At 43.7% G+C, this 19446-nt stretch overlaps 1 protein-coding gene across 1 annotated transcript in view; it reads left to right on the top strand.

Annotated features, from left to right (window-relative positions):
- Positions 1-19259, top strand: part of LOC110538167 (uncharacterized) — a 34152-nt gene extending 14893 nt beyond the window's left edge. Inside the window, exons 2-5 of the mRNA XM_021624804.3 lie at positions 13365-13448; positions 13564-13639; positions 14748-14894; positions 17348-19259. Coding sequence (XP_021480479.3) covers positions 13365-13448; positions 13564-13639; positions 14748-14894; positions 17348-17496 — 456 coding nt within the window. The 3' untranslated portion in view covers positions 17497-19259. The remainder of the gene's footprint in view (positions 1-13364; positions 13449-13563; positions 13640-14747; positions 14895-17347) is intronic.
- The last annotated feature ends 187 nt before the right edge of the window (positions 19260-19446 follow it).

Raw genomic sequence — 19446 nt, 5'->3', positions numbered from 1 at the left:
AGTGGTACTGGAGTACCAAGTCTAGGTCCAAGAGGCTTCTAAACAGCTTCTAACCCCAAGCCATGAGACTACTGAACATCTAATCAAATGGCTAGCCAGACTACTGGCATTGCCCCCCCCCCCCCCTCCTATTTACACTGCTGCTACTCTGTTATCTATGCATAACTCATGTATAGATATTACCTTGACTAACCGGTGCCCCTGCACATTGACTCTGTACTGGTATATAGCCTCGCTAATGTTATTTTACTGCGCTCTTTAATTTGTTTGATTTTTCTTAACTGCATTGTTGGGGGCTTGTAAGGAAGCATTTCACTGTTGTATTCGGCACATGTGACAAATACAATTTTATTTTAAATGCATTCCAGGTGACTTCCTCATGAAGCTGGTTGAGAGAATGCCAAGTGTGTGCAAAGCTGTCAAGGCAAAGGATGGCTATTTTGAGGAATCTCACAAACTATTTAGGTTTGTTTAACATTTTTTGGTTACTACTACATTATGTGTTATTTCATAGTTTAGATGTCTTCACTATTATTCTACAATGTAGAAAATATTAAAAATAAAGAAACCTTTGAATGAGTAGGTGTCCAAACTTTTGAATGCATTGACACACACACAAGCACAAAATCATGCACACACACACACCAGTCAACCATGGCATATGAATCCTACCTGAGTCATTGTCACACATTGAATGCAGGCGTGAGGAGCAGAGAAGGGTTGTTGTGCCCAGTGCAGGTTTGACTTGGTCCTACCAGCTCAGTATAATCTTCCATACCTCGATGCTACTGATTAAAATACCATCACTGAGTCGACTCACACAGCCCATTAGTGCCAACGGTTTTATAGGAGAACGGAATAGAAACATCCTGTTAAGCGGAGTGACACAGGGAAACCCAAGAGCAGACCCAGATGAGGAAATAGGGATGCATGAACCAAAATATTTGTTACACAGAGATATGGAGTGCAGTAATTGCAATGAGAGGATAAATGGTGTCAGGCACGGGAACAGGCACAGCAGAGTAACAGAATCTTGAGTAATAATAAATGGCTAGACTCATGAACTGACTGAGCAGAGTGGAAGTGGCAGGACTGAGTATTTGTAGAGGTCTTGATTATGTAACGAGTTGCAGCTGGTAGGGATCTGCTCTGACTCCAGCACACCTGTCTCCAACCACACAAAGAGGGCAAGAGAGAACAGGGGGAGTAACTGCAGGTCAAGAAGACACCGGATGAACACCAGAGGGCGTAGCAGGAGCAGATGTGACAGTACCCCCCTTCACGGACGACACCTGGCGCACAGCCCGGCTTGTCTTGGTGTGAGGAATGAAAATCCTGGAAGAGGGAGGGATCCAGAATGTGACGACGGGGCACCCAGCAGGGCTCCTCAGGCCCGTATCCCTCCCAGTCCACCAGATGCTGGCAACTGCAGCCCCAACGGCGCACATCCAAAAGCCGCCGAATAGCATAGGCAGGATGGTCGTTGATGAGCCGAGGGGGTGGAGGAGCAGCTGCAGGAGTGGACAGGATCAGACTGGTTTAATTAAGGATACATGGAAGGTGGGATGAATTTTGAGAGAGTCTGGGAGTTTCAGATGAACAGCCACAATCAATCTTAAAGGGGCCAATGAATCGGGGAGCTAGTTTTTTGGAAACCACTTTCAAGGGCAAGTACTTAGATGAAAGCCATACCTTTTGACCTGGAGTGTAGACTGGGGCTGAAGCACGTCGACGGTTAGCTTGAGATTGGGTCCTGGTGGAGGCACAAAGGTCAGCCTGGGCCCTCCTCCAGGTGCGACAAAAGCGCATGTGGTCCTGGACTGAGGGCACTGCTACTTCGACCTCTTGGGCAGGGAACAAGAGAGGTTGGTAACTCAGAGCCACACTTAAAGGGAGACATACCTGATGAGGCGTTGATGAGGGTGTTGTGGGCATATTCCACCCAGGGTAGCTGGGAACTCCAGGAGGAAGGGTTAGCCGAATTCACACAGCATGTTTCAGTTTCCAACTCCTGGTTGGCACGCTCGGTCTGGCTGTTGGTCTGGGGGTGATATCCAGGCGAAAGGCTGACCTTAATACCCAGAGCTGTGCAGAAGGCTCTCCATACCTGGGATGTAAACTGGGAACCTCTGTCAGAAACAATGTCACTAGGGATGTCATGCAGCTGCAAAACATGGGATACCAACAGGTCCACAGTCTCCCGGGAGGAAGGAAGCTTGGAGAGGGGAATGAAGTGAGCCACTTTGAGAAAAAAAGTAAATAATAGTTAGGATGACTGAGTTACCATTCGATGGGGGAAGGCCAGTGACTAAGTCCAAAGCTGTATGTGACCAGGGGCGACTGGGTATGGGAAGAGGATGAAGCAGACCAGGTGGAGATTTGGTGGAGGTTTTGTTCCGAGCACGCTCGGAAGTATCTCTCCAAGTATCTCTCCATGGTGGGCCACCAAAATCGCTGACGCAGGAAGGCGACAGTCCGGTTCATGCCAGGGTTACAGGTGAGGTGAGTAGAATGGGCCCATTGAAGATCAGAACGAACTGAATCTGGCACAAACAGAGCCTTACAAGGACCGTTTCTAGGATCCGGCTGGTTCAGCTGAGCCTGACGAACAGGGGACTCAATTTCCCAGGAGACCGCAGCAACGATGCCATAATGTTTCTAGCTCGGAACTTGTGTTTTCTGCGGTGAACTGACGGGAGAGGGCATCAGGCTTGGTATTCTTAGATCCGGGGCGATAAGTGAGTGTGAAGTTGAATCTTCCAAAAAAAAAACAATGCCCACCTGGCGGTCTGGATGTAGACTAGATTTTTGTGATCCGTCCACACAATGAAGGGAATGACCGAACCCTCTAACCAGTGACGCCACTCCTCAAGAGCCAGCTTAACAACCAGGAGTTCCCGGTTACCCATGTCAATTTCTCTGCAAGTGAGAGCTTGCGGGACAAGAAGGCACAAGGAGGGAGCTTCTGACAAACTGGAGTTCTGGGTAAGGATTGGAGCAGAAGTGAAGCGGTGCTTGAGTTCCAAGAACGCTGCCTCTGCCTCAGGGGACCAGTGGAACGGAGGTCAGTGGTGAGAGGAGCTGCCAAATGCCTGTAGTCACGGATGAATAGTCTATAAAAATTGTCAAACCCCAGGAAACGCTCTAACTGCTTCAGATTACCAGGTACAGGCCACTCTGTGACTGCCCTAACCTTGGCAGGGTCCATTCATAGCTGTCCTTGAGCAATAATGTAACCCAAGAAGGACAGAGGAAACATGAAACTCACATTTCTCTGACCTTAACAGCTTATTCTCCAACATCCTTTGGAGAACGTGTTGCTTGTGAGCCTCAAGGTCCTTCGAAAGAATAAGAATGTAATCAACAAAGACAAAAACAAAACACCCAATGACATCTTTCAGGACATCATTAACAAGGCTCTGAAAAAGAGCAGGGGCGTTAGTGAGATCAAAAGGCATGACCAAATACTCAAAATGTCCAAGTGGTGTGTTGAACGCCGGTTTCCACTTATCCCCTTCACTGATGCGGACAAGGTGGTAGGCATTCCGGAGGTCAAGTTTAGTAAACACTGTGGCCCCATGGAGGTGGCAAAAGCAGCACTGATGAGTGGCAAGGGATACTTGTTCTTGACAGTGATACTGTTCAACCCATGGAAGTCTATGCATGGCCTCAGTGATCTATCCTTTTTCTTGACGAAAAAAAACACAGCACCCACTGGAGAGGAGGCCGGATATGTCCGACAGCCAGGGAGTCCTGGATGTATTCTTCCATGGCTTCTTGCTCGGGGCGAGAGAGGTTATACAACCTGCTACTAGGGAGGGGAGCTCCAGGCTTAAGCTCGATAGCACAGTCGTATGGCCGATGAGGCAGCAGAGATGTTGCTTACTGAATACAGGAGCTAGACCGTGATATTCTAGAGGAACAGAAGACAGGTCTGTGGGTTCTGGAATGGACTGGGGTGCAGACAAGGCAGGAGGAAGGGCAGAATGTAGACAATTAGAATGACAAAATGTACGCCAAGTAGTTAGCCTTCCGGTGGACCAGTCAATCTGTGGATTGCGTAGCTTTAACCATGGATGGCCCAGAGGTGAGTGAGAACAGTCGATTATGTGATAACTGATCTTTTCCTGGTGATTTCCAGAGAGACGCAGGATAACAGGAACAGTAGCTTTCCATTGAGAGCGTTGGCATCCAGAGGTGAAGTGAGCGAAACAGTGTCCAGACCCAACTGATTAACCTCTCTGGGATATGTGGGATGGTAGCGTCCCACTTGGCCAAAACCCAGGGAAAATGCAGAGCTCCAAATTCAAATAAATTCCTATAAAAATCTAACTTTCATGAAATCACACATAAGATACCAAATTAAAGTTACACGTGTTGTGAATCCAGCCAACATGTCAGATATCAAAAAGGCTTTTCGGCGAAAGCAAACGATGCTATTATCTGAGGATAGCACCTCCATAAACAAAAGAGAAAACATTTCAACCCTGCATGCGCGACACAAAACTCAGAAATAAAAATATAAATCATGCCTTACCTTTGACGAGCTTCTTCTGTTAGCACTCCAATATGTCCCATAAACATCACAAATTCTCCTTTTGTTCGATTAATTCCCTCTATATATATCCAAATTGTCCATTTATTTGGCGCGTTTGATCCAGAAAAACACTGGTTCCAACTTGTGCAACGTGACTACAAAATATCTCAAAAGTTACCTGTAAACTTTGCCAAAACATTTCAAACTACTTTTGTAATACAACTTTAGGTATTTTAAAAATTATATAATCGATCAAATTGAAGACGGGATGATCTGTGTTCAATACAGGAAGAAAACAAACTGAGGCATGCTTTCTGGTCATGCGCCTCTATCAAACAGTACACATGAAGTTACCCTCGTTCAAGATGGCCGTACTTCTTCATTACACAAAGGAATAACCTCAACCAATTTCTAAAGACTGTTGACATCCAGTGGAAGTGGTAGGAACTGCAAGCAAGTCCCTTGGAAATCTGGATTCCCAATGAAAGCCTATTGAAAAGAGGGTGACCTCAAAAATTATCTGAATGGTTTGTCCTCGGGGTTTCGCCAGCTACATAAGTTCTGTTATACTCACAGACATGATTCAAACAGTTTTAGAAACTTCAGAGTGTTTTCTGTCCAAATCTACTAATAACATGCATATCTTATCATATTGGCCTCAAGCAGGTGTCTGGGAAATGGGCAGGCGATTTGGCACAATAGTATATCCCCCACTACTGCTGAGCCCCTTCTTTTGCTGGACGCAGGGAACGAGTGGAGACCCGGTGACCAACCTGGCCACAATATAGGCAGCTCCTAGTACTGATACGCCACTGCCTATCGTCTGGAGATTGATGGGTCCGGCCGAGCTGCATGGGTTCAGGATTAGAACATGCCTGGAGATGTGATGCAGTTGGAGAAAGTGAGCAAGGCACTGAAGCAGATGTTATGGGACATGCAACCCTACCTCCCCTCTCCCTCCAACGCTCATGGAGACGGTTGTCAATACAGATAGTGAAAGAAATGAGTTCGTCAAGTCCATCAGGCTCCTCTCTGGACACTAACTCATCCTTGAGGGTCTCAGTGAGTTCGTTCCGGAATGCTCCCTGAAGGGCCTCGTCATTCCAGCCACTCTCTGCAGCGAGGGTGCGGAACTCGCATGTAATTTCAGCCACACTCTGGGAGCCTTGACAAAGGGACAGAAGTTGTTTAGCAGCATCCTTTCCACAGACCTTCCTCATCTCATCTGTGAATCCACTGTAGGAGAAGCAGTGGCCCAGGAATATGCTGCTCCCCAAAGGCAGCCAATTAAAAAATGTTATCTTTGCTCATTCACTAGCATACGAGTAGGGCTGTTACTCAAATACTAGTGAACATTGCACAAGAAATTATCTGCAAGCGCCAAGATTACCATCACTCAGGAGTCAGAAAAAAGCCTCCCAGGACGGAAAAGAGGGACTTGACACTGTTTGTGAGCTCTGGGCGGAGGTTCACAGGCTCTGTGAAAACTCCTTGATGTTCTCCAGCAGTGTTTTCAGGGCTTGGTCATGTTGCTCAGAAGGGTGCCTTGACCAACAAGAAATAGTAGTGGAGTCTGCTGAGTTCATCTCTTGGCCAGATCGTACTGTTAAGCAGAGCGACACAGGGGAACCCAAGAGCAGACCCAGATGAGGAAACAGGGATGAATTAACAAAAATATTTATTGTTGCACAGAGAGGTATGGAGTGCAGATCCGGGGTAGCTCGGATGAGTTGCAGAAAAACCAGATGTGGAGACTAAGGTTGGAGTTGGCTGAGTAGAACAGGGTAAACAGGTCCTGAAGGGAATCCAAGGTAGTGATGGTGAGTAAAATCCAGAGCAAGGTAGTTGGGTGGTGAGATGAGGAACAGGAGCCAGAGCAGTAACTGCAATGAGAGGATAAACGGTGTCAGGTAGGGAAACAGACACAGCAGAGTAACAGGATCTTGAGTAATAATAACTGGCTAGAATCATGAACCGACTGAGCAGAGTTTACGATCTGGCAGAGTGGAAGTGGCAGGACAGTATTTGTAGAGGCCTTGATTATGGAACGAGTTGCAGCTGGTAGGGATCTGCTCTGACTCTAGCCCACCTGTCTCCAACCACATAATCACACAGAGAGCGAGAGAGAGAGTGTACAGGGGGAGTAACTGCAGGTCAAGAAAACACCGGATGAACACCAGAGGGAGTAGCAGGAGCAGATGTGACACATCCAAGGGGAGGTGTGAAAGTCGCATAAATCAAAGTAGGTTCAAAACGCTTTCATTTTCTGTTCACCATCACTACAGCTCTACACACACACACACACACACACACACACACACACACACTGCTGCTGAGGGGAGGGTGGCTTATAATAATGTCTAGAATGGAGTCAATGGAGTGGTATCAACCACATGGAAACCATATGTTTGACTTGGTTGATACCATTCCATCGACTCCACTCCAGCTATTATTATGAGCCGTCCTCCCCTCAGCAGCCTCCACTGATGTGCACACACACACACACACACACACACACACACACACAGACACACACCTACCCTAGATCAGCATGTATCTGACCCACCTTCTGTTGAAATAAGGTCTCCTTTTCATTTAACCTTAGTTTAACCAGGTGAGTCAGTCAAGCACCTTCTTATTGATAATGATGGCCTGGCTCTCTTGAAGCTTAAGAGCTGTAATATTTCCCCTGTGCTTGTAGGCTCTGTGGGGGACAAAGAGTCCCGTGGGGACACATACCGGCTGTAGCCCCACCTGTGGAGCCCATGAGTGGCCCTGTGACAGCTCATCATCAGCCCATGTCTGTGTACCAAATGGCACCCTATTCCAAAATAGTGGACTACCTTTGACCAGGGCCCACTCTGGTGCACTAAATATGGAAAAGGGTGCCATTTGGGATGCATTCCTGCTCTGCATAGCTGCTGAGAGGCCAGAAACAGTGGGACTGATACTTAAGGATACTGAACAATGGCTGCAACTGAGGAGAGTTGGAGAGGGGGGAGAGGGGTGGGAGTGTAAAGTATAACAGGAGTAATCTCACATGCTGTGCCCCAGTATAAAAGCATAAGTGTGAAGGTCACAGATGATCTTATGTAACTACTGAAGTGGGGTGATTGAAAGACTGGAAAATTACAAGTGGCTGTGTGTTATATCATCTGGCCTTTCCCACCGTCATCCACCCTGCTGCCACCGTCACCCAGCCGGATGTGTGTGTGTATGAGAAATGCCAGGTGTGTCTGTGTGTTTGACCCGTACACAGTGCATATTATTCTTTGGAAATGGCATGTGTGCATAATCACTGTGCATTGATGCCTGTCACAATAGCTGTTACTCACCCTGACCCCTCTATGCGTTTATGGCTGTATATACTCACCTTCTCTATAATTGATGGTGACCTTTTCCTGGAAGCAACTTGACGCCATTCATTGGTCCATTACAGGAAGTCATTAATCACTCTAGCAGCCCTAGTATTAATCACTCTAGCAGTCCTAGTAGTCTACAGGTAGTAGTGACGGTGAAGAGGTTTAGGGTTAAACGTCACCGTCTCTCCATTAACACGGGAAGGCCAGTTGTGATGTCAGTAAGAGCTGAGTCACTCTCACACACACTCTGAGGGTCCACACACACACACACACACACACACACACACACACACACACACACACACACATACATACTGTATGAATCCTTTTATTATACCATAATGACCTCAATTATCCAGCAACACCCTTTCAGCTCTAGGGCAAAAACACATACGCTTGCTCTATCCCCCTGTCTCTCTCGTTCTCTCATTCTCTATCTCTCTCTCTCTCTCTCTCTCTGTGTATGCCGCTTGCCTTCTCTACCTTTTTGGGCTCCCTTGACATTTGTTATTTTAATTTATCTTGCTCTGTCTACATCACTGTTCTTTTCTCTCTTCTCTCTCTTCCTCTAAAGAACAGCGACATCTCAGAGCTCACACCAGAGCCATAGGAAGATACCTGTATTGGTACTATGAGAGTCACACCAGAGCCCTAGGAAGATACCTGGATTGGTACTATGAGAGTCACACCAGAGCCCTAGGAAGATACCTTGATTGGTACTATGTATAAGACCACGAAGCATCCCAGTATAGTAGCTGGGACATGGGCCTGGTTAGCATCTGGTCTGCTGTGTTCTGTCTTACCCACTCTTCCACCACTACCTCAGGCAGGCGGGCAGGCAAGGGGGTTGGTTTTACCCAGCAGAGATATCAGGTATGAGCCAGGCTGACCAGCAGCAGCAGCAGCCCCAGCAACAACCAGGTCCTCTCACCATGTCAGTGGAGAGAGATGGAGACGTAGGGGGTCACACAGTGAGGGGGCCCTGCTGGGATGTCTCCCACTGAGGGAGTGGAGAGACGGCATTCAAGCTGAGCTCCATAATGAGATTACAGAACCCGGTGCGCACAGCCCGGTGATGTGGGGAAAGGGGAGAGAGATGGGTGAGAGACAAAGAGGAAAACGATAGGAGAGAGAGGGGGAGGTTGAGAGAGAAGGTTGTAAAGAAACAGACGAGTGGGGTTGAGGATAATGTCATGTCACTGTCAAGGAATGAAGAATGATATGTGGGGTGAACAGGATAAAGGGAGGAGAGGATGAGGTGGAATTGGAAGTAGGGGACGAGAGAGAGTGAGGGATAGAGGGGAAGTGAGGATACATATACAGAACCTTCATGAGGAGATTATGATGTGTTGTGTGGCCCACCAAGCCTGTGCTTTGGCAACAGTAACCTGCTTGCTTCGACGCACAGCTCCCAGACCCAGGATGTTTACCAAATGGAACCCTATTCCCTCTATAGTGTGCTACTTTTGACCAGAGTTTTGACCGGGGCACATGGGGCTCTGGTCAAACGTAGTGCTCTACTGTATGTAGGGAATAGGGTGCCATTTGGGATGAAGACCCTGTCTGCCCTGGTTAACCAGAGGAATGAGATCCACAGGATCGAACACGAACACATCCAGAGAGCAACTTCATGGAAAATAGAGAAGTGCTACTGATGTTGTGTGGCACCATAAACAGAGAGGAGCAAAGGTTCAGGCCAAGGTTGGCTGGTCTAGAGAGAACCCGCTGGTTACAAACGGGTAAAATCAACATTGTTTCTGTCACGTTCTGACCTTAGTTCCTTTGTTTAGTCTTTTGTTTTAGTATGGTCAGGGCGTGAGTTGGGTGGGTTGTCTATGTTAGTTTGTCAATGATTTTCTATTTCTGTATCTGTTGTCTATGTGGAAAATACATTGGATTTGAAAAAAGTCGTCAGCGTAAACTGTTGTTTTGAAGGTGAAATTTCAACCACAGGATTATGTGGTCATGGTAACCAATATTCAACATAGACCAACCTTGTATAAAATATGTTTAATTTGCACCTTTGAAACAACGTCATCTTCAATGTAATATCCACTATAAGATAGAAAGCAGTAGTCCGGGCAGCACCTCCTACTGGAGAGCACCTTAGAGGCTGCTGTAATATGTTCATGGACTTGAAATCACTGGCCACTTTAACCAAGGAACACTAGTCACTTAAATAATGTTGACATATTTTGCATTACTCATCTTATATGTATATACTGTATTCTATACTTTTCTACTGTATCTTAGTCTATGCCGCTCTGACGTTGCTCGTCCAAATATTTATACGTTCTTAATTCCATTTTACTTTATATTGGTGTGTATTGTTGTGAAATTGTTAGATATTACTGCACTGTTGGAGCTAGAAACACAAGCATTTCGCTACATCCGCAATAACATCTGGACGTGACCAATAACATTGGATTTGATTTGATCTACAGCTTTCTCGTAGTTCTCCCATCCAGAGTTTTAACCAAGCCCAACACTGCTTAGCTTTAATATTTGTCACTGTCTATTACCAATGTGCTAGTAATAAATATGTTAGATTCACTTCTCCATTCAACCAAAAATAAAAGTTAAAGAATAAAGATGAAGTCAAATCAAACTCAATTTCGATTTTTGGTTGAAATGAAAAAGGGAATCCAACATATCAATTGTTAATTAATTTGTAGACAAGCTGGAATTAAAGCCAGGCTCAGTGGCACCGATGGGGCTATCCATACAGAAGATACATCTCCTTAAAAAGTTGATATTTGGTTGCATTGTCTACCAAACACGATTCAACATTACTTTTGTAAGACAGCAAATAGCCTAATGCGAAGGCTATCTTACCAACCAATGTGACAATATTTCTTCAACCTTAAAATGAGTGGCCACATTTTGAGGTTACTTTAACAATAAATGTCTTCTTATGTAGTCATAGAACGCGTGCGTGTATGTTCAGGTTTGCAGGTCTGTGGAAATCTTCACAACTGCTATAATAATCTGCATAGACTCTCAAACAGCATTGATTCCTTGCACCGGGTATTTTAATGTAATCTCAACTAACTGCAATCCAGGTCATTTGGTCATGTGGTCAGATCAAACACAGTGATGACACATTCATTTGTTGTAGAAATAAACAAAACATCTAACATTGTATTCCCATTTGAATTTGAATGTGCTTTTAAAATGGTTGAAAGCGCAGTGATCACAAATATAAGTGACAACTAAACCAAATATAAGACATTGTTCTTTTCATTGGAATTTGGTTGTACCTTTTGGGGCCCGGGGACCCCTTTTGTGTTAGCAAATTCATCAGAGACCCGTTCGTAATCAGAACACAACTGGAATGCGTTAACAACAGCCTACAAAAGGTTTTACTATGACGTCTGCAGTACATGGCTGGACGAACCAAGTCCCGGGCCCAGGGAAAGAACATTTCAAATGTTCAGCAGTTTTCAATCTAATTCCCTGTCATTCTACACATGTTGTCATGGGACAGATGTTTTTTTTTTTTTACTGTTGCAGCTCTAAAGCTAATATCCTGCAATTCAACACAGAGAGACAACTTTGCAGTTTTAAATGACAGTGCATTTATGTCAAATAAAAACAATTTGGGGGGGGGGGGGGGGGGGGGAATAGTATTGAATAGAAAAATGTACAATTGGTGGAGTACCGTGGATACCAATAACACTGTGAGTCTCCCAAGCCTATGTTGCCCAGTATTAAGAACATACATTGTAAGCATTTCACTGTTAGTCTACACCTGTTGTTTACGAAGCACGAACATTTTATTTGATTTGACTGGATTGATTCCTAATTTTACATTGTGTTCTTTTACATATGTTTAACGTATTCCGCAGATCCTTGGACAAAAGTCATTTCATCTGTTGTTAGTAATATTCCCCCCAAAAAATTATGTAAAAAAAAAAAGAACCTCTGTTTTAGATGTTTAAAAATAATATTGATAACACATTGGGAATTCAACAAACCTTTGGCTGTCTTTCTGAGTGGGTGAAAATAGGTTGGAATCTCATTAATCAACGTACTAAATATTACCCAATTGTGTGCCCAGTGAGGAGACTTGTCATGAACTTCTCTGTTTGACTTTCCAGGCTTCCATCCTTATAGTAGTGCACTATTCATCTGACCTGAATGCATGCATCCAAAACAACTTACCACAGTTAGTTTGCAAACTGTTTTCTGCTTGATCTATTTAGACTGTGGGAGACTGTGTTCGCGAGTCAATGCACTGTGAGTGTTGTTGCCAAACCTTCACAGTGGGGTTCTACCTGGAATTAAAACTACAGAACAGAAGGTCCTGTTCTCCTTGACCCTCTCTCTGCATTCCTTCCATGGGCAAATTAATGAACCTTGTACTGTAGCTTAAGAATGCCAGTGTTGACAGAATGAGAGAGCCGTCTGCAGCGTACTGTGAGCACCCAGTTAGAGTGGGTAGCAGGTTACCCATTGGGACAGAGAGTGTACATATAGTCATTTTAGGGAAATCAGTTAAGAACAAATTCTTATATACAATGACAGCCTACTGGGAACAGTGGTTTAACTACCTTGTTCAGGGGCAGAACAACAGAGTTTTCCCTAAGGGGAGTGAGCTCCAGGCTGCCTGCCACTGGTCTAGAGAGGCTGGAGAGAGGAGGGGCAAGAGGTGGGCAAAGAGGGGGAGAGAGGAGGGCAGTAATACCTACTATAGGGCCCTCACTGGATTTTTTTTTAATCAATTAGTCGCAGGTTTTATTTCTACATATTTTTGTTTGCAGACATGCAAACGTGAATTTATGATCACAGACTTGTTTGCTTGAGTGACATAGTTTTGCATCAAACTACTGTTCTGCAGTGAATATCCACAGGCACATGCATATTGATTGGCAAACTATGTTTGTACCATATAATGTATATATCAACCATGTACTAAGTACAATGTATGTAATGACTAAAGTAGAGTTCAGAGTGATACTGATTTCTCCCGGGGGTTTGCTCTGTTAAGTGGGCTAAATCAGGGTCACACAGAGAGTTTATATATATATATATATATATATAAATATATATAGTTGAAATGTGAGTTTGCATCCCAATATTACACTTTACAAACATCACAGAAGACTGAAATATAACAAAACCATTTGACATAGAACCACAGGAGTTTTTGTGGAAAAACCCCCCTGTTTTTTATGAAATTATGAAAAATACTAATAACATTGCACCCATGAGGCCACTAGAGGACGCTTTGGTCAATCGACTGCAGAAAAGGGATCTATGTGACATAATTGGATGTCTTCTGTTCTGATGATCTCTTGTTGACCCCTAAACTCTGACCCCTGGCCTACCCCAACAGTACTCAGACTTGACTTCTTTCCTGGATTCAAATTAGGAGAACTGGACACATTACAAGCGCTGATGAGATGGCTTACACCCAAAAAAACAAATACCCGATTCTCTTCTTCTCTCTCGTGCGTGTCTAGATCCGGCGCCGGCGGCCTACACCTGCAACACTGTTCAGAGTGGCAGACCAGTGTTCCCCTGAGGATGATCAGTCCACCCATCAGGTAACAGAGCGCCCCTTGTGCCTCAGAGGATAACTGCATGTCGCCCTATAGTCATGTGAAGGGTTGCGTTATTTCAAAACTGTAGGCTACATTCAACTTTGTCTTCCTTCCACAGTGGATTGTAGGAGAGAATGGGGTACTCAAGCCCAAGAGAGTCAACCCAAATGTGTATCAGCCACCATCCCTGAAAGGTAAGCGTATAACTGACTGAGTAAGTAGTGTATACATGTCCTCTGTGTGGTGAATTCTCCCTGTGTTGATACTGTGTTTACCTTGCTTTACTGTTCTGTTGCCTCCTGATTATGTTCTTTGTGAAATGGGGGCAGTGGGGTAAGATACACATGACAAAATAATGAATACAAGTCATGTCAATCAGTTGGAGTATCTTTATAAGAGTAGGTACTATACTGTATACACGTGCAAGAGGGATTTCTTCTATGGAACTATATACACATGTTTTGCTTCTATGCACATATATATATATATAGAGAGAGTGAGAGAGACAGCTGTGAGTCACTGAGTGTGAGTCTGTGCAGCTCTGGATCATCCAGGATTACCAAAGGAGCATATACAGCTGCAGATAGAGACACAGACAGACAGACAGACAGACAGACAGACAGACAGACAGACAGACAGACAGACAGACAGACAGACGGTCCGTCCGTCCGTCCGTCCGTCCGTTCTAAATGTTGCTTCATACTTGTTGTTTCACGCCGAGCCATAAACATAGAGCATGTGCTAGTAAGACCAGAAAAAATAAATTTGGAGGCTTGTCAGTAGATGTTAATTAAAGAATTAAAGGGGGATTACTATATGCGTGTAGACTGTTATTATAATAGCCCAGTCTGTGTTCCTGTATCAGTATTTGATTCTTCATTAGCTGAGAGAGAGTGACACCCCAAGGTGACTTAGACAGAGTGGGATTAAGAGAGAGCAGGATGAGTCAACATTTTTTAGAGAGCAAAAGAACAGAGGACCAGAAAGGAGAAATGAAAGGATAAAAACAAATGCAGGAAAGAGTAAAGACGTGTATATATAGGACACACATGTATTATACCAGTCCATTACTACAAAACATGAAAGTGCTGGCTATTCTGCCTTTAAATTTGTCTGTATGTCTGTCTGTCTTGCTGGGTGATTGGCTGGCTGCTTATCTGTCTGTCTGGCATGCATCTGAAAGCCCATATGACACATGGTAACGTTGACAGTGTTGAAGCCTGGTAAACCCAAAACAACCTATCCCTCTCTCCCTTTGTCCCTGTGTGTGTTCCTGTGTATCATGTGTATGTGTGCGTCCAGCCGTCCAGAAGATGGCTGAGGCACACATGCAGAACCTGGGTGTCTACCCCCCCTTGGAAGACCCCTTTGAGGGGGAGGAGTACGACGACTACCCCTGTCATGAGGAGAGGGAGGAGAGGGAGGAGAGATTCCCCACCAAAGCTGCTGGTGAGATAGGGATTTCATACACTGTCAACTAGTAACACACTATATACACTCACTCATATAATCACATTGATGCTTTGACCAATGGTGTAACCGGCTTACATGTTTAGCTGTGTGTATAGCCATTGTTATTCAGTGCCCACTTTTAAGTCAAATGGGATGAACGTGGCACTATGCCATGTTCAAAACAGCAGGGCCTCAGATAAATTCTTCTCTGCGACAAGTAGCAGTGGTATTATATTAGCACATATTAGCATCACTCCACCAAATCTATCAGAGAGCACAGCAGACCTCCCTGTGCCAGTCAGGGGGCCAGAGATGCCTAGCCACGGCTAACAGTCTATCTGCTTTCTCTTTGGCATCAGTACTGATGCTGGGCTACCAGCCCAGATGGCAGAGCTTCCGAGTGAAATCTCTCCTGTAGCATCGTTAAACGCTGTTTCATTGGATATTACTGTCATCGTTTTTCTGTAAATCTGTCGTTTGAAAGCAAAACACGGCTGCAGAGTGGCTGTAGTGTCACACATCACTAGACAGGGACTCTTAAAGATACATTGAAGTAGGGTGTGATTATCCTCACGAGAGCAATTGCCTAATTAGGCCTGCATACACATGCACATTTATACAGAAGACACTTTCATATGTACTGGTATGATTCAGACCTGTATACCATGTTCCACACACATGTACAGTGCCTTGCGAAAGTATTCGGCCCCCTTGAACTTTGCGACCTTTTGCCACATTTGAGGCTTCAAACATAAAGATATAAAACTGTATTTTTTTGTGAAGAATCAACAACAAGTGGGACACAATCATGAAGTGGAACGACATTTTTGGGATATTTCAAACTTTTTTAACAAATCAAAAACTGAAAATTGGGCGTGCAAAATTATTCAGCCCCCTTAAGTTAATACTTCGTAGCGCCACCTTTCGCTGCGATTACAGCTGTAATTCGCTTGGGGTATGTCTCTATCAGTTTTGCACATCGAGAGACTGACATTTTTTCCCATTCCTCCTTGCAAAACAGCTCGAGCTCAGTGAGGTTGGATGGAGAGCATCAGTTTTCAGTTCTTTCCACAGATTCTCGATTGGATTCAGGTCTGGACTTTGACTTGGCCATTCTAACACCTGGATATGTTTATTTTTGAACCATTCCATTGTAGATTTTGCTTTATGTTTTGGATCATTGTCTTGTTGGAAGACAAATCTCCGTCCCAGTCTCAGGTCTTTTGCAGACTCCATCAGGTTTTCTTCCAGAATGGTCCTGTATTTGGCTCCATCCATCTTCCCATCAATTTTAACCATCTTCCCTGTCCCTGCTGAAGAAAAGCAGGCCCAAACCATGATGCTGCCACCACCATGTTTGACAGTGGGGATGGTGTATTCAGCTGTGTTGCTTTTACGCCAAACATAACGTTTTGCATTGTTGCCAAAAAGTTCAATTTTGGTTTCATCTGACCAGAGCACCTTCTTCCACATGTTTGGTGTGTCTCCCAGGTGGCTTGTGGCAAACTAAACAACACTTTTTATGGATATCTTTAAGAAATGGCTTTCTTCTTGCCACTCTTGTCTTCTCCTTGTATGAGCTGAAAGTTTAGAGGGACGGCCAGGTCTTGGTAGATTTGCAGTGGTCTGATACTCCTTCCATTTCAATATTATCGCTTGCACAGTGCTCCTTGGGATGTTTAAAGCTTGGGAAATCTTTTTGTATCCAAATCCGGCTTTAAACTTCTTCACAACAGTATCTCGGACCTGCCTGGTGTTCCTTGTTCTTCATGATGCTCTCTGCGCTTTTAACGGACCTCTGAGACTATCACAGTGCAGGTGCATTTATACGGAGACTTGATTACACACAGGTGGATTGTATTTATCATCATTAGTCATTTAGGTCAACATTGGATCATTCAGAGATCCTCACTGAACTTCTGGAGAGAGTTTGCTGCACTGAAAGTAAAGGGGCTGAATAATTTTGCACGCCCAATTTTTCAGTTTTTGATTTGTTAAAAAAGTTTGAAATATCCAATAAATGTCGTTCCACTTCATGATTGTGTCCCACTTGTTGTTGATTCTTCACAAAAAAATACAGTTTTATATCTTTATGTTTGAAGCCTCAAATTTGGCAAAAGGTCGCAAAGTTCAGGGGGGCCGAATACTTTCGCAAGGCACTGTATTTCTACACACACACTCACAGGAGGCACATGTCTGACCATTAAATGACAGGTAGAACCAGATTACCATAGACTAGTTTAGGAGTAGAGTTATTATGATGTCCCATAAATTGATGAACCTCTTTTCCCTATTGCTGTTTGTTTACCTTCCCTGCATGTCTTTTCTGAAACACCAAAATCCACAAATCTAAGTAGTCATCAAGCTGACTTGTGTAAAAGGTTAGTGGTTTGATTTGAAGGAGACCAGTGTGTGCTGCTGTTCTTTGACATCACCTCTTGTCTCCTTAGACCCCCAAGCGACCAGCACCACAGATCAATCAGAGAAGCCGGATGAAGAGGAAGAGGGGGAAGAGAAAGAAGAGGAGAAAGAGGAGGAAGAGACAGAAGAAAAGACAGAGGAGAAGGCAAAGAAAGTGCGCAAAAGTGTAAAGTTTTAACACTAAACAAAAAAAAGGGAGAGATGGATGGTTGCAGATGTGTGAATGATTGAGTGAATGAATGAGTGGTTTAATGTGTGAACGTGTGAGTGAGAAAGAGAGCTTCTAAGTTTGAATTGTGCATATTCAAATTTAATGAATGAATGACTGAATGAATGTAGGTACTGTTAGCAAATCTGTGAGCAACAAATCTGTACATTGTTCTAGAAGGGGAGAAGGAGAGGGAGAGGGGGGGGGGGAGAGTGTAATAGATATTGCCCTTGTGAAGAGGTGAGGAGTGGCTCCTTAGAACTAATGAGACTAGTGGATAGGGCAAGGTCACCAAGGTAACTGTGACCTTGAGGTCCCTCAATGCAACGCTAGTCTTCTCTTCCATGTCAGGGGAACCATTCATTCAGTTCTTAATTTCTAACTACACATGACACTCAAAATAACTGTAAACGGACAAATGCTGATGAACAGCTTCAGTATAGAACACACACACACACACACACACACACACACACACACACACACACACACACACACACACACACACACACACACAGAGGAGATATCATTAGTCTCTGACTATCGGTCCAGACTATATTCTAAAGCTGCTCCATAACTGTGCAGATATGATAATACAGACTCCTTTTAAATCACAAAGACCTGTATTATGTGTATCAAATTTCACTCTGGCCTAGATTGGATATCTCTGCAGCCTAATCATATTGAGATCTTGTTCTTGGAAGAAGTGAGCAGCTGCTGCCATCTTGTGGCAAGATAGGGGATGTAGAATAACCAGAGAGTATATATCGACATGGATTTACATACAATAAACTGTGCACTGCATAGGCCTTCAGATAATATGCATCTATATAATTGAAATGATCTAGATTTGTAATGCATTTGAAACATTTATTTGTGATGCATTTGAAGTTATTTTTGGTGCCCATCAAAGCTATTTGTGTCAATGATGTACTCTGGGTGTATGTGAGGATGCCATGCTTTTGTAAAAGTAGTCCAATGTAGTTTTTTTTGTGAGAAAAAAACATGTATTAATTTTGTATACAGAATCAGATTTTTATTTTTTGTTTGTTTAAATCATTTCCTGTGTAAAGACCTATTAATCAACTTAGCTGTATATGGTCTCTCTCTGTTGAATAATTGTCACAATGTTTAGTAACCTTTCAGTCATGACTTGGATAACTGTGTTTTTCATATTCTCATGAAAAACAATACAGACAATACAATACATAGTGACTCTCTTTCTCTCTCTCTCTCTTCCTGCTGAAATGGAATGACACATTTGAATATAAAAATATTCACCCTCAGAATGTCATTATCATTGATTACTCATTGATAATGTCAGCCTAATAAACAGTTTTCTTTATTTCCATCACATCTGTTCTCCAACTGCAGGATTGCTTGAGTCAGCGGAATACATTTTGTTGTAGTGTCACAGTTGAATGTCTCAATCTGTACCAACTGTTAATATATAGTAGTTGTTTTGATTCTCTTTTTGTTGGACAAAGTGTTGAGACATATGGCACCTACTCCCTCCATTGTCTGGCTGGAGTGAGCATACTTTCCTTCTCCAAGTCTATCTATCCTCTATGGTCAATAGACGAGTGCCATGGCAAGAATGAACTCTAATCGCACTATTCTTCTTTATTCCACTTTTTGTTTTCGTTATTTTTTCTGTACTTGTTAAAGATGTAGACATTTCAATGTGAGCAACAATAACACTATCTAAATAAACACATTTTTCTGATTTGAAATTACTTTGTGTGTGTGTTCTGGTGTGTGGAACTAATCTTAAAATCCTAAAACTTTGAAAATATACTTTATAAAATAATATATATGACCGCACAAAATGATTGCCACAAGATGGTCATTATTTCACACCCTATGATGGAATGAATGAACATGACCCACATTCCAGAAGGAATTCTGATACTTGGAAGT

Source organism: Oncorhynchus mykiss, chromosome 12, assembly GCF_057628025.1.
Source record: "Oncorhynchus mykiss isolate SJ-2025 chromosome 12, ASM5762802v1, whole genome shotgun sequence".
Lineage (NCBI taxonomy): Eukaryota > Metazoa > Chordata > Actinopteri > Salmoniformes > Salmonidae > Oncorhynchus > Oncorhynchus mykiss.
Note: the sequence above shows the minus strand (reverse complement) of the source record. Positions and strands in the feature narration are given on the sequence as shown.